This window comes from Diaporthe amygdali, assembly GCF_026229845.1.
Source record: "Diaporthe amygdali strain CAA958 chromosome Unknown NODE_3_length_2959817_cov_65_330692, whole genome shotgun sequence".
Classification (NCBI taxonomy): domain Eukaryota; kingdom Fungi; phylum Ascomycota; class Sordariomycetes; order Diaporthales; family Diaporthaceae; genus Diaporthe; species Diaporthe amygdali.
Window position 1 is genome coordinate 1,006,702 of NW_026517023.1, and position 24,282 is coordinate 1,030,983.

A 24,282-nucleotide genomic window follows, 5' to 3' on the forward strand; every position below is an offset into this window, starting at 1 on the left:
CTCTCGCCCAATTACGCACACCTCCCAGCCCACCACCGAGAGCTATCCGCAGCAGCTACAGGGGGCACAGGGTTTAGCGAGCTGTTTCCTGGCACGGCTGAGCCGCCTCCGATAAGATAAGAATGTCCCCAGCAGCACCGTGCAGGGCAATGCATGTGCTCCTATTCTATACTTGAATATTCACTGCATTAACACAACCTCTTTTCTTCCTGCCTTTCACACCAAGACAAGCTCACGAAGGAATACCGTCGACACTTCCAATAAGCCCCCGCCAAGAGACTCACAATCCCAATTATGTCGTCAATTGGACCTCAACTACCACCACACCTCACCAAGCGCAAGCGCAGTCCCGAAGACGAAAGCCCAGACTCACCATCAACCAAGACCTCAAGACCCAACAATGACGAGATAGCCCTTGACGGAGAAGACAGCGATTCAGACGATGGCTACGGACCAAGCGCGCCAAAGCCAGCAGCTGCTGCCACTGCTGGCCCCCAAAGACCATCGATAGGGCCAGCATTACCAGCCACCACCGCCAACGGCAGCAACACAGACGAGATCGCCCTGAACTCCGAGTCCGACGATGACACAGGCCCAGCACCACCAGCACCAAAACCCACCGCCCAACAACCAAGGCGAGTGATGGGACCCGCTCCCCCGCCCGCAGACCTCGCCACGCGGCCCACGACCGGTGCAGACTCAGACCCAGACCCAGACTCGGACTCAGACTCAGAAGACGACTACGGGCCCGCGCTGCCAGGCGCCGCACCCCAAAACGCCAACACCACCGCCGGCCCCTCCCTGCCGAGCTCCAACGCACCAGAGAAGCCCGCCGCGCCCCGCCGCGACGACTGGATGCTCGCGCCGCCGGAGCCGACGGGGTACCAGGAGCGGGACCCGACCAAGATCAAGGCGCGCAAGTTCGCGAGCGGGGCGAGCGCCACGTCGCGGCCGCAAGGCGGCGGCGGCGGTGGCATCAGTGCCATATGGACCGAGACGCCCGAGGAGAAGGCGAAGCGGCTCGCGGACGCGGTGCTGGGGCGGGGCGCGGACGAGCAGCAGGCTACAGCAGCAGCGAAGGGCAAAGGCAGGAGTGCTGCTGCTGCTGCTGCCCGTGGTGGCGAGACCAAGGAGCAGCAGGACAAGATCCGCGCCTTCACGGAGCAGACGCGGGGCAAGAGCATGTACGAGGAGCACCAGGCGGCCAAGAAGGCCGGTGCCGCTGGTCCCGGCGGCGCCAAAAAGGGCGGGAACGACGACGAGGAGGACGACGACCCGAGCAAGCGGGCGTTCGACCGGGAGAAGGACATGGGGCTCGGCATGAAGATCACGGCGTCGCAGCGCAAGGAGCTGCTGAGCCGGGCGTCGGACTTTGGCGGCCGGTTTCAGAAGGGTAATTACCTGTGAGAGGTGTCCCTCACGTATAGTGATGTACGTGTGGTGTGGCGCGGGTCTGATATGCCCACGACTGGGGGTTATACGCGCAGGAAAGGAAAATACTGGGGGAGGGGGGTTAGTCCCTTGAGTAGAATAGTTCCAGGAAAAAAGAGAAGATACCCAAGGATATGAACACATGCAAACGTATCCCATCTAGGGCAAGACTACACATATCACCAGTCTGAGCATGGTCATAATTATCGCTTTGCGCCCGCTCATGCCTATCAGCACGGCAGGCTGAATCCATTCGCAAATGACTAACTGACCGACTCCAGATGCAACGCCCCAGTCTCCAGTAGTACAACAACAAATACAACTCCCCGCAGCCCACCCCAAAAAGTGATAGGGGGAAAATCAATGCGCTTGCTTTCCATCCCTCCGCCGTTTTCCACCCCTCCGTCCGTCCCTCCTTGGCCTTATGAGCCGAGCCTAAAAACCTCCCTACTGCTACGCGCGTCCCGGCGCGGCCTACGCTCCTCCTGTCCTCGCAAAAGCAACCCGACCGTCGTAAAAGACCTCCACACGTTGGGTTGTAAGGAATATCGAGACGAGCACCTGTCCTTTCGTGAAGGGTCCAAGTGTGATATCACGTAGGTGTACGGTACGTATATATGTATGTTGTGAGTGTCCAGCATGGCCCGTTTCATACGTGCGAGACCGCTCAAGTTAGCGGTTATCCTAGACGAATTATCGAACTTGGACCGCTGGTTAAATTGAGTTTGATATACAATGTCGATGATGGTCGACGGGTCCGGCAAATGTACGGATGGCGATTCCTTTTTGGGGGAAATAACGTCAAATTCATAATTCTAAATCTCTGATGCCCGTCATCTTGCCGCATCCGCACGCGTACCGGCTTCTAAAGCCGACGGTGTGACCTGTGCGTTTGCGGCTGACTGTTCTTGCGTTGCTCCAGACCGGCCAAAACTGGGTAATTGTTGCCGGATCGAAGACAAGAAACCCCCAGATTGTGTCTGAGTGGTCTGGGTTCCTGTGACGTTGTTTGTTGATGGCGACGAGCGTGATGATGGTTGTGTGGCCGATCGAGAGAAGAAGCCACCACGCTGCTGCTGCTGCTGCTGCCGTCGTCGTCCACTGTTGTCACTGCGTCCTTGCGCCTGAGGCTGGCTAGAGCCGTTGTTTCTGTTTCTGCCTATTTGAGGGAGAGCCATACGTCCTCGTCGGCCTGAGAAGATCCACGCGACGCCAGGCCGAGAGGGCATGTTCGCCCTGTTTGTTCGGGGATCCTGAGCAATCGAGACGGTCGGTCCCACCTGTGTCCCCTCCACGCCCTCGGGTTGTGGCTGACGGGGCTTTGGTGTGTAGTAGTCAGCCTTGCAGAGAGGGCAGCAAGCACGTCTACTGGTCAGCCATGGGTCGAGACACACGGCGTGGAATGCATGGCCACAGGTCAGTCCGCGGACGTCGTCGTCATCCTCTAGGGTATCGATGCAAATGGCACAGGTGTCACCGGATGACTCGAGTGCCTCTGGTGGGAGAGCATCGTGGATTTGATCGTCTTCATCCTCGTAGTGGTCATCGTCGGAGGCGGGGCTGTCGGTTCTCGCGGGTGCTGTTGTGGCGCCCGCGGTAGGACTCGTTACGGCCTGTGCCTCACCGGCTGGAGTTGTAGCGGGTGCAGCCTTCTCCTCGGCATGTTCGGTTGTTGGCTCGCGGGTCGTCTCTCTAACGATGGATGTTCCACCGGTCGCTGGCCGCTCCTCGATAGAATCACGATCTTTGATTGTGGGCACTATACCATCGGCGTCCCTGATACTGTTTGCTCGACTTGGTGGCTGGGAGATGCCGCCGCGGGTGGGTAGGCCTTCCTGAGCACGGCTTGCGACCCAGTTCTTATATTTCATCATAGGGAACTTTTCGTTGACCTCGTCCATAGTCATCAGCTTCTTCTCCCGGCGACGCCGACGTGGGTGCTGAGGCATATTTTCCAGGTTGATAGGCTCGCCATCCTCGCCCGTCATCCGGATGTTACGATTCCGAGCATTGTAGCGGAAACAGTACTTGACACCGACAATGATCCTGTTCGCGACAAAACATTAGAATGACGTGCCACCTGCACCGGTTGTGCTGTCTGAAAGGTTAGACCAAATGCTCACCAGAGGTTCGTAAACACGACACCAAAGCCGAGAGCAACAAAGAAGAGCAGTGGTGATGAGCCCTGGCCGCTGCCTCCGTTTCCGTTTCCATTTCCATTATTATTATTGCCGCCAGTGTCAGTCGGTGTTGCAGTTGGATCGCTAAATGAGGACGTTAGGGATGGTGCAGCACTGGAGGAAGCCAGAGTCGGATCGAGGGACGAGGATGAGGCTGCCGAGGAAATGGCGCTGGTGGTGGCTTGTCTGATTTCGTGCTGCAGGGTGCGGACGGCCAGGTTAGCCAGGCCGGCCAAGTCGACGTTATCGAAGGCCATGGTGAGAGCGAGGGCAATCGTGGGATGGTGGGCCCTTTAGATGGGTTCGAAAGGCTGCAAGGCTGTCTTGTCTTGGTGGTTGGGCTCAGGGCGTACGGGGCACGCCTAAGCGACCGAGGAGCCGCGGCAACCGACAGCGAAGTCAATTAAGAGGCAGATGGAACCTGGTCCATTGACGGAGACAATCCGTGATGGGGATCCAGCGTTGTAATTAAGCAAACGCGAATATATTCGCAGCGGCCACGAAATATTTTTCCGGGCGTTTGGAGGGTCCGATTCGGACGGGGATGGTGGTGGGCTGAGGGCGAGGAGGGTCGAGGTTTTGAGGGTGAGGAGGAGGAGCAGAGAAGTAGTAGTAGTAGTAATGAGTGGTGGGAGGGCGAGAGTGGCGGGTGGAGGGAGAGAATGTGATGAAATGAATGAGACCTGGGGCAGGTTGGAGGTTGGCTGGATTTCAGAGGAAGGCCGGCAGGGAATGAAAAGCGGGCGAGGGCGGCGCAGTGCAGACAGACTCCAGTAGACTCCAGCTGGGCTGGCAGACGGACCAGTGATCACAGGCTCTCGCAGGGCCCAGTCGCTGCCAGTGGTGGGCGAGGCGCTAACCCCGGAACGGGAGGGCCTGTACGTACTGCTGTAGCACTGGTGGTCCTGGTAGTATTTAGATAGTAGGAGGGGGGGAGGGGGGGATGGTGGACAAGGTGGACACTGCGCGGGTGGAGAGGTTGGCTTCGTCTGTGACGCCCCCCTCCCTCGCGCTTGGACGTTGCCCTCTGGGATTTCTGGGATTTTTTGAGGATACTGGGAGCATCCGACAGGGGTGACCCTCCCAGCCTCATGCAGGGCAGGGCAGGCCACCGGTAGAGTGAGCGTGGCTCTCTCTCTTTGTCTACTCTGGGGGCTCTCTGGGGCTTGGTCTTTCTTGGTCTTGGTGCCGTTTGTACGCGTTGATTGTGTGCTTCGAATACGCTTCAACCGACTTGGACCAAACGAGTTTCAGAACATGAGCCCACCCCTATGGCATTTACTCCGCGTCACCGGCAGGAAAGGTGGTCTCGGCACAAAGCAAGACTATCGATTGCCATTGTTGTTGGGAGCTGCCTATTCAGTGTTTGTGAGTAGCGAGAGACCGGGTGATTGTGACTGGCATTGAATGAACGGTAGAGGCAGATTGATTGATTCTTCCAGCTCCAGCTCGAGCATAAGTGTGGCTTGCATGGATGCGGGCCCAGACTTGTCATCAAGGGGGATCTGTGCCTGGGGTCGGGAAAGGAGCAGGAGGCACAGGTCTCACAACTCGGTCAGGTAGTCAGTCAGGTCAAGTTGACGACGACAGGGACAGGATCAGGAGCTGGACCAGGAACGGGCAGTAAATCCCTCGCCTGGACGCAATAGTGTGTGCTGCTCTATATCCTGTAATGTACAGTAGTCTCAGTCCTCGATCACCATGGCTTGTTGTCAACTGTCATGTATGTCTTGACGCATGCAGCAGTTTGCTGATCTCAAAAATAAAAAATAAAAAAAGTTCACCACCAGACCAGCCTCCCTCCCTCCTCCGACTCGGATGCAGTCAACCAGTCAACCGAGCAGTCAATCACTGACATCACGCATCTGGATCTAAGTAGACTCCTCCCCATCCCCAGAATTGGGGCCACTCATCATCACTGGACAAATGACAGATGCCCGTCACCAGCATGAGTGGGTCCGCCTGCAATGTGAGTCTGGGGAAGAGAGGAATCGCCAGATGCTGCCCGCCCCGCAAACGGATGAGCAGCCCGGATACGATGCTACCGTAATGTGGTAATAATAATATGTACTGCACCCTGCACCCACCTACCGCACAGCGTGCTCCATGCTCCATGCTCCATGCTCTGTTACCATGCTCTACTGTATACAAATGCAGTATGCACAATGCGGGCGGTCTGTGTCCACCGCCCCCTCTGTCGATTAATTGACCATCGGCCATCGACACCGACATTGACATTGACAGCGACTCGACTAGCCGTGTCTAGTATCATGATCTCGCTGTCGGAGTTGCCATACGCGCATACGCAACCGCATACGCCTACGCATACGCCTGACTCGGCCTCGCTGACAACACGCGGCGGGTCTGCCTTCAGCCCAGCCAAGGTTTCAGCATCTTTCCAACAGAACTGGTACCTAGATTGAGTGCCAGTCACCCAAGCGCAACAACCATCCTCCGCGTGCGACTGCGACCGCGCGAAGCTTATGGCAAAAGGATGGAACTGCCGCCGCCGACAACAAGAGTCAGGCCGGCCGTGCCCTGCAGGTGAAGCAATCCTCGCGGGCGCCGAGCCCGTCCACACCGGACGAGGAATGGGGCCCTCTGCCCAACAAGAAGTCGATCCCGACAATGTCCTGCAAAGTCATCCCAACTCTCCAACACCAACAACTCTAACCAGGAGCCTCTTTGGGTGGGAATGGGGAAGCCGTGGAACCGAGAGGCTGCTCCTCCCCAGCAATATAGATAGTATAGTATACGTACATTATGGTCTGACCGCGTGCTAGGCACGATCCCACGCCGCGGGTGCTAAGCGGCTGGATGAGACGCCGCCGGTCCTATCACGCATGGCTCTGCGACAGACAACCTTGGCAACCGCCCCCGGACAACCAACACCCAAAACTTCTGAAGCAGAGCCCACTGCATTCGCGCCGCACATCAGACTCGAATCCAAACCCGGCGCCCAGTAGTGCAGACCGCGTATGCCGCCGGACCGCGCATCATCTTTATTCAGTGCCACAGCCGCCAGTGAACCCAACTAATCACGTCTCTTGCACCCTGGTCGGAGGACGCAGTTTGCAACATGCGGCTGATTGTGTGTCCCCTCCCTTCGATCCCGGCAAGAGGCCCCGATAACATGGATCCCACGAGCTGACAAGGCAGGCGGCATATGGGGCCCGACCAGAACCCACGGGTGAGAATCATAATATATTTGGCACCATGGCGCATCTCATATGGGGTTGATACGACCGGCAACTGCAACCTCCTGCGCGAATAGCCCCTCTCTTGAATGCGGGACTGTGTGCGTGCGACCGACACAGACAATAGACGCGCACGTCTGCTTTGTCACTTGGAGACGATAGAAGGGGTACGCACGGCCTGTGATGCATCTCGTCTCGAGCTGCTGGATCTCAAATCCCACTGGGGCCGTCATCAGCTGCTGATTGACCGCAACCGTTGGTCTGCATGGCGCAATGTCGATCCCATCCCAGTGTGGGGCGGGTTGGTCCCCAAAGTCACTCGACGTCCTCGGGTGCCTCTGCTGCAGAGGGAACCCCCGCGCTGGGTTACCCATCATGGTAATGATGGGTACGCGTGGACCAACGTGGTGGTGCAACAGCGTCTATCGAAAATAATCCGCTGCATTCCAAATAGCCACCAAGGCTAACAAGAGCGCACTCGCTAACGGGAAAAAAGTATTTTGAGTCATGGAGGGTACTCTAATTAAGATTTTATGACAGCCGCGTATCTCAAAGATTCATCACCTCGATGAAATATCTCGAGATAGCGTGACAGCCGTACAACCACCCAGGTGACCCTAACACAAACCATGAGCTTGCTACTGCGAACAGGGTGCCACCGGGAGGGCCAGACCACCTGGAATCCTGTTTCAGCATCCACACATCATCCATTCCTGCCTGGCAGCCAGTAGGAGTCGTGGGCCGCCACCACGAGAGAAGGGCAGTCTCAAGTCGGATAAGCAAGTCTACGATGGCGATGACGGCGACAAGCCCGTGTGGCGAGCTGGCAATGCTTTGCCCGGCAGAGCTAGCTAGGCGTTCTGGGCCCCTGGGGAACGAAGGGGTTCGCCGAGCGACAGCCCAGAGCAGCTAGGGCGGCACAGCCCTATCATGAGGTCTGGGGATGGCTGCTTGGCAGCTTAAATTCCTGATTGTCACGTCGTGACCATCTACCCCCGAAAGTGCTATTACTGTGGTAGATACCACTCACACACACAACCGCAATCGTCCATGCCTTGGCTTCCTGCTTTACCTCCTCGGGAGGGGCCAGGCGAGGCGCCCATCCGTGCAAGCCGTGGGCCGTGAGCCGTGGCATCCGCTAGAGCCGAAGGGGCGGGCGCGAGCATCCTTCCAGAACTGGCCTTGGTCTGCCTCTCAGCACCCGTCACTCCATCTTCTCACGCACTCACTCCATCGCCCGTGCATTATACCGTATCCACGCCGACCCCCCTCTGAGCCTCTCTGTCCACGTCGCCTTGGGGTGAGAGGGGGACGGTGCCGAATGGCCGGTCGCGTGGGTGCCGAGCATCCGGATTGTGTCTTGACGCAATAGAAAAAAAAGGAAAAGGAACAGAAAATAGCCAGTCTGGATGGATCCTTGTGTGCCACCTTTCAGAACCCGCCCGCCCGTTTCTGCCGCTCCTGCACCCCTGCCCGGGACTTGTGTGTGGAAAATCATCATGACATCGGGGTGATTCCGCCACGAGATTTTGTGTTGCGGTGTCACCAAATGTGGGTTCACCATGTCATTTGCTGCTTTTTCCCGCTTCCGCTGTCGGTTCGCGTGTTCTACCACCCAAAAAGAAAGACAAGCTTCTGCCTCGTTAATCTGCTATTAAAACCACTTAGCCCGTTCGTGCGCCTGTCTCGCGGCAGGCCTTGCGACTGGCCGGTTGGCATTTGAAGATTGTCTACAGCAGACTGGCCTGATGGCACAAGGTTTTTCTTCGGCAGGGACGATGACAAGGAGAGAGAGAGAGGCACATTGTTCTGTTCGTCCCGTGTCTGTTCGTCGGTGCAACCGGCCTCGCTTCGGCCGTGCTTTACTATGCTTCCCTATGCTTTAACTATTTTACCTTTTGCCCTGCGACGTTAGCACCGTGAAGGGACCCGTCCCGGAGAGGGCATCGCCCGCGCAACGGACTGCTCGAAAGGGGGGCCTCCTTGGCTTCTTCTGGCCTAATAAGTCCCCTAGGTAGAGTGGTCCGCGCTTACGGTATGCCACCAGGGCCACCTACGTCTAGCGGATTGCCCGTCTTGGGTCGCCTCTGGGCCGCTCCAAAACAACAGGCAAACCTAAACGTCTAGGGCAGATGTAGGTTTGCTCAAGAGCTGGATAGAGGCATTCGGGTTTCCGGTGCACGGCTCACCAGCCGGGCTGTCCTGTGTAGTAAAGATTTGTTATTTGTGTGAAGACTGAGAGTGCATCCGGTATTCCCGTGGTAGATCCCGAGATGCCGGCCCCAAGTTTCGGTGGTCCACTGGGGGAACCGTCGGCTTGACGCAACATGGGCAAACCATGGCAGACTGGAGGTGGGTCCCGGAGATCTGCCAAGCTTGCAGCGGGCACGCCTTCCATCATCCCGCAGCATGCTTCCGATCTGATGCTATTCCCAAAGCATACCATCACAAAAACACAACCGCACTTACCGTCCATACTGCCACCTGTCCACACCACAGCCCATCTCGGTGTTGTTTGGCCAGGCACAGAGACGATCATGGCTCCCACCCAGCTGCCCGACAACGGCAATCCGCTGTAAGTCCATCCACACCGCAACACAGCATAGCGCAACACCACACACACACAGAGAAGAGACGCCAACCACATCACGCCATATCTCGCCCACCCTGCCCCAGTCCCGGCCCAGTGCACAACAATATCTCGCCCACCTCCCACCAATCTCTTGGTTCTTCTGGCGGCTCTGCATGGCTGAGAACCCTAACCCCAGCTCCAGCCCTTTTGAATGCCAGATGAGGCCCCCTTTGCTCCTCTACCCTGGCCTGGAGCACCCCTTGTCCGACACGATGCTAATCGTCAAACAGGGTCTTCTTTGACATCACACTAGGAGGTAAGCGCTTGCCTCACTTCCCAATTCTCCAAGCACGCCGCCGCGTCGGTGTGGTGGTTGAACGTGGTAGCTCCCTCTCTCAGGTCACGCGACTAGTCCTCCGTGACCCTGTGCTCGGCCGGGCCGGCCGATGCCGACTTGTCCTCGGGGGAAAGGGTCAGGGGAGCACGGCCTGCCGTCCGCTGGTCAGGCTGTGGGAGGGAACATATTCATTGACGGCCTCGGCGCCCCTCCCCGCGCTTGCCGCCGTGTTTCATGCGTCCTCTCACCGCCCATGACGGCCCGGCATAGACCCTGTGTCATGAGAAGGGCGGCGTGCAGAGGGAGACGGGCTGACATTGCAATGTCTCTTTGGCTGACAATTTGCGTTCCACACAGGAGAGCCCCTTGGCCGGATCACGTTTGAGCTGTTCAAGGATGTCGTGCCGCGCACGGCGGAGAACTTCCGCCAGCTCTGCACGGGCGAGTACAAGGTGAACAACAAGCCCCAGGGATACAAAGGCTCACGATTCCACCGCATCGTAAGTATTCTCACCGCTTAGTCGCAGCCATGCAAGCCCAGTGCGGACAGCTAGAACAGGAAGAGACTGACCCTATGGCGCCACCCCAGATCCCCAAGTTCATGTGCCAGGGCGGCGACTTCCTGCACGGCGACGGCACGGGGTCGACGTGCATCTACGGCACCAAGAGCTTCGCGGACGAGAACTTCACGCTCAAGCACGAGCACGAGGGCCTGCTGAGCATGGCCAACGCGGGGCCCAACACCAACGGGTCGCAGTTCTTCGTCACCACGGTCCCGACGCCCTTCCTCGACGGCAAGCACGTCGTCTTCGGCAAGGTCGTCGACGGCATGGACGTCGTGCGCAAGATGGAGGCCACCAAGACCGGCCGCCGCGGCAGGGACGTGCCGGACCTGGACGTCCTCATCGCGCAGTGCGGTGAGATGTGAGCGGGGCTAGGAGTTTTAGTAAATCACGAATCACAGCTCTGTTCAGGCATGACGATAATTAGGTTGCGTTCGGCATGGTATCGTTCATGTGCATGGTGATATATCTATGGAAAATTGGACGAACACACTCCGGATAGAAATGCTCAGCCGGCTCTAATGACCTCTTCAGTACTTGAAATTCGCAACCAGTCTGTGACTGCGGGACTCATTCGACGGATATCTAATTACACCACCATCATCGTCTCATCCTGACCATTCCCAGAACCACTACTATCACTGCTCTCCAGGCTGACAGCATGGTACTGCTCCACAAGGTTCTCCAGAATCGACGCGTTGAGGTCCTCCCCCACTGTTGTGCGTTAGCCACTTGCCACGAAGTTCGAAGCGATGCACTCTGGAAGACTCCAATGCAATACGGGATGGGCAGCCGTGGCGGGGCGGGGCAAGGCTTATACATACTCTTGACGACCGGCACGGGGAACCGCGACCGCGTGTGCAGCGCCAGGTCAGCCTCCCTTTCCTCCTCTTCTTCCTCGGCCTCGGCGGACGCGCCGCCGCTGGCACTGCTGCCGGCGGCGCTCCCCTCGCCCGGGGCTCCGACAAAGCGGCCGAGGATGTCGGCCTCGACGGGCGGCAGGCGGTCGCGCAGCAGGCGGAAGAGCACCTTGCAGACGTGCAGGTGGCGGCCCTGGTCGCGCAGGCCCTTCATGGCGAGGACGAGCGTCGAGCGCAGGACCTCGGGCCGCCCGCGCCCGGGCGACAGCCGCGCCCCGTCGCCGCTGCCCTCGAGCGCCCGCAGCGAGATGCTGGCCAGCAGCGCCAGGAAGTACGTCATGAAGCTGTCGCACGCCTCGAACCCGTGCCGCATGTAGTACAGCCGCGCCACCGTCTCCAGGTTCCGCATCGCCACGGGCCCGCTGCGCGCCACCGGCGCCGCGTCCGCGCTCTCCAGGTCTGTTTCCGCGTGGACCTCTGTTTGCTCCTCGATCACCGTCGTGGCGAGGGTGATGTACATGGCGAAGTATTCGAGGCTGGAGTGTGTGTCAGAGAGCGTTTGAGTGCACTCAGTCAGTGCAAGGGAGGGATAGAAGCTTTCACTGAGCCCTGCAACATTGTGAAGAATGAGAGAAAGGCATTGGACCTACTGAAGTCTCAGGTGACACGGAAACACAGCCGTCTGCGGCCTCAATGGTCCGGGCAGGCTCCCATACCACTCCTCAAGGCGCGACTGTATCTCCAGCGCCGTCTCCTGCGGCAGACCCGTCACGGCCTGTGGGTGGTGGTCCCCAAAGGTCTCCTGCGCGACCTGGTTCATGATAACCCGCAGCCAGCACATGGCCCGGAACGTGTGCGGCCAGTGCATCGGCGTCGGCGCCGTACTCGGCGCGTACATGAGGGCGAACTCGCCGTACCAGCCCGGGTCTACGTCTGGGTCTGGGAGGGCCACCTCCGGCGGCTCACTGAGCCAAGCTCGCCGCATGAAGTAGTAACCCGAGGACCTTGTAGCGACCCCCAATCCTCCGTCAGCGACCTAGTCCGTTGCTCGGTGGTTGTTGGGTTCTGTTGTATTGGGTGGCCTCGTTCTGCGCTGACTTACGTTTGAAAGTTATAGAAAGCCCACGCGGTGAACTCGCGCGCCCTTTGTACCCTGGAGCTCTTTATGGCTGGGTTGGGCTTGAAGAGGTCCATTTTCCTGGCCATCGATACGGCGTGCCGCAGGAAGATGTCGCCGATCTTGTCTAGGAGAGGATCTGTCTTAGTTGACGAACAGACCGAGCATTTGCGTAAAAGCTCCGCGGATGCGTATGGCTTTGGGAAGGAGGCGAGCGGACGTATCTAGTTCGAGTTTCGCATATGACTGTTCACTCACCCATGCCGTGGCTATTGTACGCCAGGCTCAAGAGAATCGTCGCCTGGAAAGTGGTCAACTTTGGATTATCAAGGTCTTCCAGCTCCCAAAGCCGTCTGGCTTCCACCAGGAACCTGTAGCCGATGTTCTGAGGGTTCCATATTTGGGATCGGAAGGCGATGCTGCGGTTGCAGTGCTAGCAGTGCTTCAGGTCAGTTAAGATTTCAACAGAGGTTAGTAGCGTATAAGACACACATACGCTTCCTATCGCCATGACAGAGTTGACGAGTAGTGGCGAGCATAAATGGCCTTTTCCTCGAGCCAAATCATATAGAAAATAATCCTTGTGGAAAGCAGGGGCCACACAGTACTCGTGAATGAAGTATGCACGCAGTAGCTGCCGGAAGAGATTATCATCTTTTGTCACCGAAGTCCAATTAGATGCCTTGACAGATGCAAGCCGACCATCTATAAGTTCCGCGGCGTGATACGGCTTCAGGTAAATGTGGCTGTAGCTCCAGGCCTGCGCCGCCTCAGCGGTCGACAGCGACTGCGGCGAAAATTGACGAAACCCTTGCATGGTGCCTTCGTACAGAAAGGATCCAAGATACGGATTGTCAGAAGTCTGCAAAGCGGCAGGCATTGAGGGCAGATATGGGAACTGATATCGGAAGCGGGATTCTGGCCTCAGGGAGAGCTGCAGCAGGAGGTCACCCTCCTGGACGCGACGAACGATGGTCTCCACATCCGTGCCAGCCCGCAGTCGCTGGAGGATGTCAAAGGACTCAGGCTCGTTCACGGTGACGAGGAGTCGGTAGAGTTCCTTGTAGACGAAGTGCTCCTGCTGCGACTCCTCGTGCTTGCGCTTGAGGGCCTGCACTTGGGTCTCAAAGTAGCCGGCGAGATAGACACACTCCAGATCTCGACTTTGGCAGCGCGAACAGACTGGGCGCTCACCCGTACACCTGTGCACAGCACGTTATTGTATCAGCGTTGAAGCGTAGCTAGACTACCTACCCTTGATCGTGTTACTTCAGGATTGGCATACCTGACTTTGGATTTCCGACACATCTCACATGCTGCTTTCGTATTTCTCCTAGGCGGCGGCAGCGGGCGATGCGCGCCTGGTGGGCCACCTCCGAAACCATCGCCGTCGCCAGCAGAGCCGGCTGCGTGAAGTGGTTTCGGCAGGATTGGGCGTTGTTGCGCTGACATCGAAAGGGCCCGTGATTTATTGGAGAGACTGGTATTGGTTGAGATCGACTATTACACAGATCTGCTGCCTAGACGGCAGATACTAGCTCTGCGCTGGAGGTTGCAAGGTATGGAGCACATCAACCCGGATTCCACGAAGAGGTTCATTTTGGCATTCCTTTCACCACCAAGGCCCTGCAAGATCTCCTGCTGCTTGTCAGGTCTCCTGTGTTGATCCTGGCCAATACCCACACAGCTAGGTGACCTCATGCCTACATCATCCCTCTGGACAGAGGCAAATAATACCACGAGGTCCGAAAATTTTATTTCTCTCTATCATCTGGGACAGGTCGTTATCATGTCAAATCAATGAATTACATTCGTGCCAATATACTTGATCACCTGTCACTGGTTTAATACGAAGCAGTCTTGGCGGGTATTAAGGTGGCCCCTCTGGGCTTTCATTTGATGGTAGCAAGCCAACTTACATTCGAGCATGACTTGTACGCATTCCTTCTCCAAATTTAACGGATATTGGACAATCAAGACGTTAATAGAAACACAAACCCTGCCGCGACTGGCTTGGCTCGCTTGATGCTCACTGCGATGTCACTGCGACTTTGTTTCGAAATCATAGGTGAGAGGGAACGGAACATCTGCCGGCAGCATGACCAGCTGACCTACGACATGCCGCGAGTGCGCTCGAAGTGACGAAATTCAAAAAGCAGACAGAATCATGACGCGGAGGCTTGATCAGAAATGCCACAAAATGACATGGCAACATCTGCTGTGCATCCATGTCTAGTCTTCTATGCTGATGCTGAAGGAACGAAGTTCGGTATGGGGCATTTTCAAGTTCAAATTACTTGTCACGAATTCCTGAAGTCGAAGGTCGGCTTTCTTGCTGCGGTAACTTTGTCGTTGACCCAGGAAAAGTCGTCATCCAAAGCGTCGCCACTCTGGGTCAGTCCAAGTGAGACATTTAGGAGCCTTGTTGATCGATTTTTTCTGGGAAAAAAACATCAATCTTATTTTGCATATTTGTGTGTTGAGCAAAGAAGGAATTAGAGAGTTATGAAAGCCCGAGTGAACTTACACTGCATTTCTCGAGAGAACTAAAAACTGTATCGACGTTGTATTGATACTGCCATTCTTTCTCAAGGCAGACATCTCTAAGATTGAATGTAAATTATAATTCACGCTACTGCGGCCGATCCAACTGAACCGACTGTGTTCGCAGCTTGACCTTTTATACAAGCAAGGTGGAATTGAAATGGTGCGACAGGAGTATCAGTAAGTAGATCGCAACCTTTCGAAACAAAGGATATATGTGGCTTGTGTGTTCTTGCATCTTTTCTTCAGGGTCAATTGTCACACGAATATAAGACTGCTGGGAGTCAAGTCCGTTCTTTGACATGGTACCCGGGTTCGTACGGAATGGTGGTGCGTGCGGTTGGATACCTGGGCATATTTACCGCCAAGTCTCCATGCAAACCAAAGGCCTTCAAGGTCCAGGTACAGAGACAGCAGAGCCAAAGTTTGCGGGTTTTCTACAGAAATAGCGAAGAGTTCCTCAACGTATTATCGGCGCGTGTTTTCGAAAGCCAGGCCTCGTGCAAAATGCAACCAATTACCTCCCAGCTTGTTCCGCCGAGTCGTCACTTCGAGGGGAGGGGTTTGTCCCGGTGCGAGGGTTAGGGTCACCCCCCCCTACACGTCGTCGCGTCGTTCACTTACCGCAACCACGCCATTAATTCGCGACTTGTGAACTGGATACATCTCAAGGCCGGCACGTCGCATAGCCCAATCCATGTCGCTAAGCTCAGAGGAAGAGGAGGAGGATCCGTTTCTCTCCGACGGGGAGGATGGCAACGAGAACGACCTTCCGAGCGACCTCGAAGACGACCTCGACGACGACGAGGACCCGTTCGGTCCCGCGCAGCCGCCCCCGACCCAGTCGCAAATGCTCTCCTTCGGCCCGCCATACTACGGGCGGCCGCCGACGCCCCTGCCTCCCTCGCCGTCCCTGACGTCGCTCCTGCGGCCGTCGCGCCCGACCACCCCGGACGCCAGCGACGACGAGGGCCTCAACAGCGCCGAGCCCGTGCCGCGCGCCTCGCCCAAGGTGCCCACCTACGAGTACTACGGCTTCGTGCTGTACCTGTTCTCGTCGCTCGTCTTCCTCATCTACCTGCTGTGGTCGTACCTGCCCTCGCCCTTCCTGCACGTCCTGGGCATCTACTACTACCCGAACCGCTGGTGGAGCCTAGCCATCCCCTCGTTCCTCGTCATGCTGCTGGTCTACATCTTCGTCGCCCTCGCCCTCTACAACACCGAGTACCTGACGCTGCCGCTCAACAACCTCGAGACGATTGTCGACGACGCGGGCAAGATCGCCGTCGTGGACGGGAGGGGCCGCATCGTTGTTAGTGAGGAGAGGAGGAAGAACCTCGAGCGCGAGAGGGAGAGGGAAGGCCAGCGGGGCAAGACGCATCACCAGAGGAAGACGAGCTGGAACGGCTACCCTTTTTTCAAAGACAGGGAGGTCGACTGGAGGGAGTGCTGGAACGAGGGGACCGACGCCGTCATGGACGTGCCATTAGCGGGTGTGTGTGAGATACTCTACGGCGGCACGAAAGGCAAGGACGACTACGTGTTCAATGTTAATTAAGATGTATAAGGCTCTTCAATTACAGCTGTTTGCAAGATCAAATTCGATGATCGCGTTGGCACGTGATCCATTCGTCAAAGAGAGGACCTATTCGCCCGGCTTACTCTAGACGTCCAGGCTCGATACGTTTTACATGTCTGAGGTCATTTGCGCCTATGACTAGAGTATGTTCAGTCAAAGAAGCCTCGCAATCACTTCCCCAACTATCCTTCTCTCGCATCCTGGCTTGTATTGCACCGCAGGTTGGTTCTCTATGCCACGAGGATCGCAGGCCATGCCTGGATACGCGCTTGTACCTTGCCGTGCTTGCCTAGCTTTGCCTAGCTTTCTGACCGCGGGAGAGAAATGTCTAGACCAGATCCAAGAGAGAAGAGCATCCGACATTCCCAAGAAGCATATGTTTCCCAAGCCAGCAGTTTCCCACTCGGCCGACAACTGGCAGACCTAGGCAAGTGCCCACTCTGACAGAAGCACCCCTCACTGTCTCTGACCATGTGGATGATGACAATTACTAAACAAAGAAGCTTCAGCATTTCTGCGGGCCCGGACTCTCGCATCGGACTGCATACTGTTCAAGCTCTCAGCAGAGGGGCACGCGGGCCAAGAGAGGGGGGAGGGATTCTAGTCAGTTCTGTCATCCTCACGGGCAAGCTTCCCTACGGCGGCATTTTAAGCAAGCCTAAAGCATGTGGAAATCCACAGCGAACATGCGGGCTCGCGAGGGAAAATAGTTTAGTCGGCTGTAGGAAATACTTGCTTCGCGAGCCTGGAAGGGCAGTTCACGCCCGCGCTGAAAATCACTTGGATCAGCGACACGAATAGATAGTCTACTACTCCGCACGGCTCCAGGAATACAGCTGCCCAGATCTTACCCCAGACTTTCCCCAGACAACCCCGCAATACTACTCTGTATCCACCTCCAGCATCCCTGGCAATACTTGTCTTCGGGCTAGAGTAGGCTTCGGCGATGAGGCACAAATTTTGGTTGAATCGTGCAAGAATGCCCGTCCTGAATAAGCCCTGACCACTCGTCAAGATGTATAAAGCATTGTTCTGGAAATGGCTTATAAGGGGGCCCCCTGGAATATTTTAATGTTAATGATTTTCTCTATGTGATGTGTTCAACTTGAAGTACACGCTTGTATTTGGTCTTTACGACGAAGAGGACTCACACTCCGGTGAATACAATATCCTTCAACAGGCTCTCTACCTATTGTGGCCATGGAGACTCAAAAGTCGGACGCAAAGCATGCAGAAGATGTCAAGGATATAGAAGAATACGAAGGTGCAGTGTCACACATCGACAAAATCGACAAAATAGCCAACTACAACGATTCTATCGAGAGCACCAAGGTCTCAAGAGCCGTTTGGCTCATCACCTTTACTGTAGCAACGGGCGGGTTCCTCTTCGGTTGGTCCCCATTCGGTGGTGTTACCTATCTACCTCACTGACGTTAAGCGCACAGGCTATGACACGGGCGTCATTTCAGCTGTGTTGGTCACACTCGGAAGCGATCTGGGCCACGAGCTGTCCTCGAGCGAGCAAGAGATGGTCACTTCCTTGACATCCGGCGGAGCCTTGGTCGGCGCTCTGATCGCAGGTCTCCCGGCAGACAAATACGGGCGGAAATTTGGCATATATGCCGGCTGCGTGTTGTTCTTGATCGGCTCCGTAATCCAGGCTGCCTCCTTTACCGTCGCGCAGATGGCTGTCGGACGGTTTATTGTTGGCCTTGGAGTCGGCTCGGCAGCTATGATCATTGTAAGGGGCCACCGAAAACCTGCACCTGGCACTTTCAAATGAAGCTAATACGTTCTTTTCCAGCCTTTATACATCGGTGAACTTGCTCCAGCACCACATCGCGGGCGAATGATAGCACTTGACAACCTAAGCGTGACCTTTGGTCAATTGATTTCATACGCCCTCGGCGCCGCGTTCACTGAGGTTCCCCATGGCTGGCGATATATGGTGGCTGCGGGCGGTATACCTCCTATAATCCTCGCTGCCCTCCTGCCGAGATGTCCCGAGTCACCCCGGCAATTACTTGCCATGACAGGGTCGCTGAGGCCACAGAGTGCATTAGGCGCGTCTATCCCGAGGCTACAGAGGAACAAGTAAGATCCAAGGTGGAGTACATGGCATGGACGATCCAGGTGGAGGCACAAGCAGTCGGTGATAAGTCACTCTGGTGGCAATTCAAGCAGCTGCATTGTGTGCCATCGAATCTCAGGGCGTTGATCACTGCCTGTGCGGTGATGGCAAGTAAGTTAACATTGCCTGCCTCAAGCATACCAGACTAACGTATCCTCAGTCTCCCAACTCGGCGGCTTTAATACTCTGATGTACTACTCCGCGACGCTGTTCTCCCTCGTCGGCTTCAAGAAAGCTACCGCAGTATCGATCGTCGTCGGCGGCACCAACATGATATTCACACTGGTTAATATGTTGTTCATCGACCGCCTAGGGAGGCGCAAGATCCTCCTCATCACGGTTCTAGGAATGGCACTAAGCATGGTCGTCGCCGCCGTCGCGTTCCACTGGATACCCATTTCTCGCGACCTGGTCCTCGAGTCAGACACCGTGAACTGGGCCGGCATCCTGGTGCTCGTCACCATCATCTTCTACGTGGCCTTCTTCGCCAGCGGCGTGGCCACCATCGGCTGGGTGGGCACCGAGCTCCTGCCGCTCGAGGTGCGTGCCCTGGGCACGATGATGAACACTGTGACCTGCTGGGGCTGCAACATCATCATTGCGTCGACGTTTCTGTCGATGATGAAGGCGTGGACTCCAAGCGGTGCTTTCGGCTTCTACGCGGCGATCTGCTTCTTTGGCTGGGTTTTCGTCGTTTTCTTGTACCCCGAGGTGAAGGGTCTGCCATTGGAGGATGTCAGGCAGATATTCGAGCATGATTTTGGTGTCAAGGCAGCCGCGAGATTGCAGAAAGAGCAGAAAGCAAAGCGCCAAGCTGGTTTGGCCTAGTTACTTTGAAATATGATATCTTTGTACGTCCTTTGGACCAAACATTGAATGTTCTCACCTCAATCTGTGTCATATTAGCACTCGGTAGTAGGAAACACAAGCTTAAACGGCACCAGGAGTTATATTGGCGATTACTGTTTGAAAAGTGCTAGAACAATACCACTAAGTCCGAACGTGAGAAGTGATGTATACAGTTCAGCGGTAACCGAGACCGCGTTAGTTTGAAGGACGTATGACAGCCATCCTCTGATTATATTGGCTTCCCTTTAACCCAATCAAGTCTAACCCAAGGTGAATGCAATAACGAAAACGGTAAAAATAGATTCTATGAAGAATGTGGCTTTGCTAACGTGTTTTGGACCTGTGCCAGAGCTGTCTGCGGCTTGGGTGGTACGCGCAGTCCCGGTAGAATCAAGTGCAGTTGAAGTTGGGGCGGGCATAGTAGGGCGACCATAATGGTTCTCCGAAACAATCCCTGCATCCACCGAAGCATCTCGATACACAACGATGTCCTTGACCAAGAAGTAGGAATTCGCAAAATCACCTGGATTCTTCGCGACGTAAGATGTGCAAGATCCGTATCCAGTCGATGCCGCACACTGTGCCCAATGGTTCTTGGTGTAAGGCTGGGTTCCGTCCTGGCCCGCCACGCCGCAAAACCCAATATTTAGCACAATTCTCTGGTCTCTCCAGCCCTTGTCCATATCGCAGCCGACAATGGCGTAAGATGGAACCCCCCAGGCTGTCGGACTCGGCCGGCCTTCAATCAAATCGTGCGGCACCTCAGCGTGTGACCAACTCCAGACCTTGGCGTGGCCGCCAGTCCACTCAAGCACGTAGACTCCTCCCTCCTGAGACCCGAAAGCCGTGTCATTGTAGTTATTGCTCGAGCATCCTTGATACCAGTATTGTCCCGGCGCATGGGCGTCGCAGTTGTATGACTCGATCTCGCTGGACATGTCGGTAGCCTTGATACCACAAGTCGCTTGGCTGCCGTTGATCATGGCAGTGTTGCGATTGAAGTCACGCGAATTCCAATTTTCCATGATGTCGAATTCACCAAGGTCCGGCCAGGGCCAGCCAAATGTCCAGAAGGCTGGCCATGCGCCACATGTTGGCATGGGCAGGTGAGTGAAATTCGCGACGAACAGACCATGGTTGAACGCGTCCCAACTCTGCAACCTGACCGATTTGCGTCCATATGATTCAGGGTCATATGTGTTCTCCGTACTGTTAGAATTGGAAGTCAGCAACTGGCCGCTGCAAAGTGGGCGTACAGGAGTTGAGCATGGCTCGTCAGAAATTACATCCACTCACTCAACACCGACATACACCTGCGTTTCTTGGACAGCAACTAATCCCAAATCCTCCGCCACGGTGCGATTCTGATACTGAACGTACCCTCCTGTGGGGTCTACATCGTAGATGGAACCAGTGTCGAGTTTGCTCTATTGTGCGTAATGTTCTGAATTAACATCACCACCCCGTCACGTATAATTCAACACACGGCAGCACCGGCAGCGCCGATAGCGCCGAGACAGCCCGGATCGCAACCCAAAAATTCACTCACTTCGAAGAATCCAAACTTCTCGAAAAAGTTAGTATGATTGTAAGCCGCAGCAAAGGTATAATTGGACATATCCGACGCCATTGCTCCCAAGGCCATCGTCACAAAATACAACGTCCACTTTCACATACTCTGGACAAGAGAAATGGAAGGGTAATAAATATAATTCTACGGAGTGGAAAGAAGGGCAGGAAATTGTTGTGAATCTATTATGACTCGAAATCGACTAAATCGGGAATACCCAGGAACCAATAGAGTGGAACTGTGGATCTTGTCTGAATATCAGCGAACAGGACCCATGGGTTGGATGTGGTCACTAATTTCTACAAAACTTAAAAGTTTGCCCCTGCTGGTTGTACATAGGTAATTGATCTTGCGTGACAAAGTGATGACAATGATATTGGAGTACATGCAGTCTTCCATTCCCAGCCTAATTCAAATTGTTACTGGCTTCTGCCCTCGCCTCCAATACTCGATACATTCTTCGATCTGTTTCCCCTCTACCTCGGCGCATTGTGCACATCTTCAACCTCCACAGCGCTAACCTTCTCGTCTTCAAGCTGATCTTCAGGGTCTTTCGAGGAGCGGTTAAGAGCTCTCGCACCAGGCGCGCCGAAGAGCGCGTCCATCTCTTCGATCGGGACACCTTTTGTCTCGCGAATGCACCACCAGGCCCAGACTCCCATGCACGCCATGAGAGCGCCGAAGAAAAAGTAAGCTGTTGAGACTAGATGAGTAAGAGTTCTCACAAGTCTACTATGAATTTAAATGTTACTTACTTCCGTATCCAATATCCGATATCATGTAAGGAGTCGACCGGGAAACAACGTAAGACCAAATCCGCTCGTCGGCAATGGTTAGAGCCATGCATAGAGATCGTATGTAGAGTGGATAGATCTCAGAAGCGTAGAGCCAAGTGATTCCCTGCCAAGTGGCACAATAAATGACACCATAGAGGTAAACGCAAACGATGGCCAGGTATCCCCAGCCTGACATCTGAGTCAGTCCGGCTTTTGCTGCCGCCTCAGGGTCATTCTTCATGACATAGCCTCCGAGATAGAGCTGCAGCAAATTAGGGTGGTGGATATACGATTGTCTTGAAAGAGCATTTACCATAGGAATGCAGCCCAGAGCAGAGCCCCAGAGGAGTCCCTTGCGTCTACCGAGATAGTCGGCGACATAGAAGGAGAAAATAATCATGCCGAGGGTTTTGGCCACACCATAGAACCCAGTCGCAAAGAGCTTGAGGTCGGTGCTAGCAATTCCAAGAGTAGCAAAGATTCGGGGCGAATAGTATGTAATGATGTTGACACCCGTCATGTTTTGACACCTATTCAGAAGTCAACAAAAAGGGGTGGTTTGGTATCAAGGTTGAGGAGGGCCATACATCATCAGGCACAAACCGATACCAACACGGTTGCGTATACCCTTCTTGAACAACTCTTTGAATTGAAGCCAAGTCCCTGGATTCAATCCGGCAATGTGTGCCTCAAACTCGACTTCGGCACGAATTTCACTCATCTCGTTCATAACATAGGGGTGGCTGGAGGATAGCTGACGAAGGTCACAAATTATATTTTCGGCTTTTTCCCAGCAGTCCTTCTTAGCCAACCAACGTGGCGATTCGGGACAGAAGGGCACGACTGCAAGTACGATGACGGCGGGGAAGAGTTGAAGACCCAGCGGGACCTGCCATTGAGCTGGAGCTGCAAGGTCTCAGCTGAATGCATTGGCAGCTGGAAGTAGCTTAACATGGTGAACTTACTACTCGAGCTTATAGTCCTGTTGACAGCATAATTGACCCAAAAACCGCACATCTGTGCACCTTGCGAGCCGATTTCATAGAAACCAACCAATCGGCCGCGAATGGAGGGTGGAGCGACTTCGGCAATATAACTGAAGCACCACAGAGTCAATGAAGATTTTCTACCAACATACACAGTATGAGACTTACACAGGAATGACAGGAGCAGTTGCACCGATACCAATGCCTGCAATGGCTCTGCCAGCCATGATCAGGCCGACAATTCCGTGAGAGGCAGTTTGCATAGAAGCTCCGCACATGAAGACGATGGTAGCGTAGAATATACATCTTTTGCGGCCCCACCGTTCTGAGATGAAGTGGGAACCCAGTGCGCCGAAAAACATTCCTGCTTGGAAGCACGAGACAATGTTGGAGGTAAGGTCATCGAGTTCTCTTTGACTTTTGCCCCTTAGGCCAAAATCACGTTCGAAAGAGGGGAGGATCAATGTCCCGCCCATGACAGAGACATCGTAACCTGTCTCTTACTGTAAGATGCTGGTTCGTATGCTGAATCGAAAAGACATGTTAGAAAATAGCGAATGACCTACCAAGAGCAAGAGCGCCGAAACAGACTCCGATACAGTAAATGTTGACCTTCCAGTTTCTTGTCTCCCGCGGCTCGGGAATCCGCTCGACCGTCCGCTCAGAGATTGAGGGATTTTTTGAATGCACCATGATATCTTTGGGACAGAGTCACAAGTTATAGAAGATAGAAGACTGTATTGAATATGATATTCCACTTCTGCGCTTTAGACTAACTTGTGAAAACACAGCCCGGCTTTGCGATCTGCAGTACATACTGGCCGCGAGTTGCAAAGACACGCAAATTTCTGCGAAGAGGCCTGCGAGTGCGCCTTATAAACTTGAATAGATCGCCATCCTTCGCGCCGTGCCTTATACCATTGCCGGCCATACATCTGGAACGTTGATCGAGTAATGGCCAAGGCGTTACCAAGCTTGACCCCAAGAAGCTAAGTAGAAGTTGCGCGTATCACAGCACTTTCCCCGCGGGGTGGGATGTATGAGAAGCTTCTAAAGCAGATGAGGTGGTAGTAACGCGAGTGGGCCAATTGTATACGCGTGACCAGAGAATCAGAGCCATGGAGCGAATCGTTTGGGACGGTCCTAGAACACAACGCTAGTGTGTGTAAGTTGCGTAGAGTTGGCGAACTTGGCACTCAGGCTCCTCCTCAGCAAACCTCGAATGCCTAGACGGCTGGAACTCTAGGGTTGGTTAGATTACCCGTGATGGCTGCTATCCCCGCACGGCATATTCATTGTTTGTTTTGACTAAAGACGCTCGCAGAATCTATCTTTCTCAGTTTGTTGATTCTCTCTGAGCGAAAAAAAAGACGGAGCAGTGGAGGCACACCCGGCGTTGAGCACGCGCTTTAGGTCTCGTGAAGGGGAGTCGTAGTCTTCTCTTCATGGACGTGCTAGGCCATGAAAGGAATCATAATTTGATGCATATAGACGGATTATTGCGGATGGTGTAGGGGCTTACTGTACATTTATTCACGGTCCTTCACTTTTCATCGTTCCACGTGCCTTCAGTCATACGATGCAACGTAG

The 24,282-nt window shown here is 55.0% G+C and overlaps 8 protein-coding genes across 8 annotated transcripts; 5 read left to right on the forward strand and 3 right to left on the reverse strand.

The window, feature by feature from the left end:
• Positions 1-294: 294 nt before the first annotated feature.
• J7T55_002700 (uncharacterized protein) lies at positions 295-1,407 on the forward strand (the record flags this gene model as incomplete). Its single annotated transcript, XM_053137800.1, has 1 exon — positions 295-1,407. The coding sequence occupies one exon, from the start codon at positions 295-297 to the stop codon at positions 1,405-1,407; it is 1,113 nt and encodes a 370-aa protein (XP_052998569.1).
• Positions 1,408-2,264: 857 nt separating this feature from the next.
• On the reverse strand, positions 2,265-3,868 carry J7T55_002701 (uncharacterized protein; the record flags this gene model as incomplete). Its single annotated transcript, XM_053137801.1, has 2 exons — positions 2,265-3,477; positions 3,555-3,868. The coding sequence occupies 2 exons, from the start codon at positions 3,866-3,868 to the stop codon at positions 2,265-2,267; spliced, it is 1,527 nt and encodes a 508-aa protein (XP_052998570.1).
• Positions 3,869-5,537: 1,669 nt separating this feature from the next.
• Positions 5,538-6,284, forward strand: J7T55_002702 (uncharacterized protein; the record flags this gene model as incomplete). The annotated part of the gene is made up of 3 exons (XM_053137802.1): positions 5,538-5,580; positions 5,868-6,021; positions 6,092-6,284. 3 exons carry the CDS (start codon positions 5,538-5,540, stop codon positions 6,282-6,284), a joined length of 390 nt encoding a protein of 129 aa, XP_052998571.1.
• A 2,851-nt stretch (positions 6,285-9,135) lies between these two features.
• On the forward strand, positions 9,136-10,645 carry J7T55_002703 (peptidyl-prolyl cis-trans isomerase H; the record flags this gene model as incomplete). Its single annotated transcript, XM_053137804.1, has 4 exons — positions 9,136-9,383; positions 9,671-9,696; positions 10,075-10,217; positions 10,307-10,645. The coding sequence occupies 4 exons, from the start codon at positions 9,136-9,138 to the stop codon at positions 10,643-10,645; spliced, it is 756 nt and encodes a 251-aa protein (XP_052998572.1).
• Positions 10,646-10,869: 224 nt separating this feature from the next.
• J7T55_002704 (c6 transcription) lies at positions 10,870-13,709 on the reverse strand (the record flags this gene model as incomplete). The annotated part of the gene is made up of 7 exons (XM_053137805.1): positions 10,870-10,994; positions 11,105-11,676; positions 11,791-12,105; positions 12,243-12,384; positions 12,516-12,690; positions 12,754-13,459; positions 13,543-13,709. 7 exons carry the CDS (start codon positions 13,707-13,709, stop codon positions 10,870-10,872), a joined length of 2,202 nt encoding a protein of 733 aa, XP_052998573.1.
• A 1,789-nt stretch (positions 13,710-15,498) lies between these two features.
• On the forward strand, positions 15,499-16,359 carry J7T55_002705 (pig-p domain-containing protein; the record flags this gene model as incomplete). Its single annotated transcript, XM_053137806.1, has 1 exon — positions 15,499-16,359. One exon carries the CDS (start codon positions 15,499-15,501, stop codon positions 16,357-16,359), a length of 861 nt encoding a protein of 286 aa, XP_052998574.1.
• A 1,221-nt stretch (positions 16,360-17,580) lies between these two features.
• On the forward strand, positions 17,581-19,339 carry J7T55_002706 (myo-inositol transporter; the record flags this gene model as incomplete). Its single annotated transcript, XM_053137807.1, has 5 exons — positions 17,581-17,770; positions 17,826-18,121; positions 18,185-18,474; positions 18,591-18,622; positions 18,672-19,339. 5 exons carry the CDS (start codon positions 17,581-17,583, stop codon positions 19,337-19,339), a joined length of 1,476 nt encoding a protein of 491 aa, XP_052998575.1.
• A 281-nt stretch (positions 19,340-19,620) lies between these two features.
• Positions 19,621-23,385, reverse strand: J7T55_002707 (quinate permease; the record flags this gene model as incomplete). The annotated part of the gene is made up of 10 exons (XM_053137808.1): positions 19,621-20,569; positions 20,657-20,787; positions 20,910-20,924; positions 21,452-21,624; positions 21,686-21,968; positions 22,020-22,236; positions 22,294-22,612; positions 22,672-22,802; positions 22,861-23,185; positions 23,259-23,385. 10 exons carry the CDS (start codon positions 23,383-23,385, stop codon positions 19,621-19,623), a joined length of 2,670 nt encoding a protein of 889 aa, XP_052998576.1.
• Between the last annotated feature and the right edge of the window lie 897 nt (positions 23,386-24,282).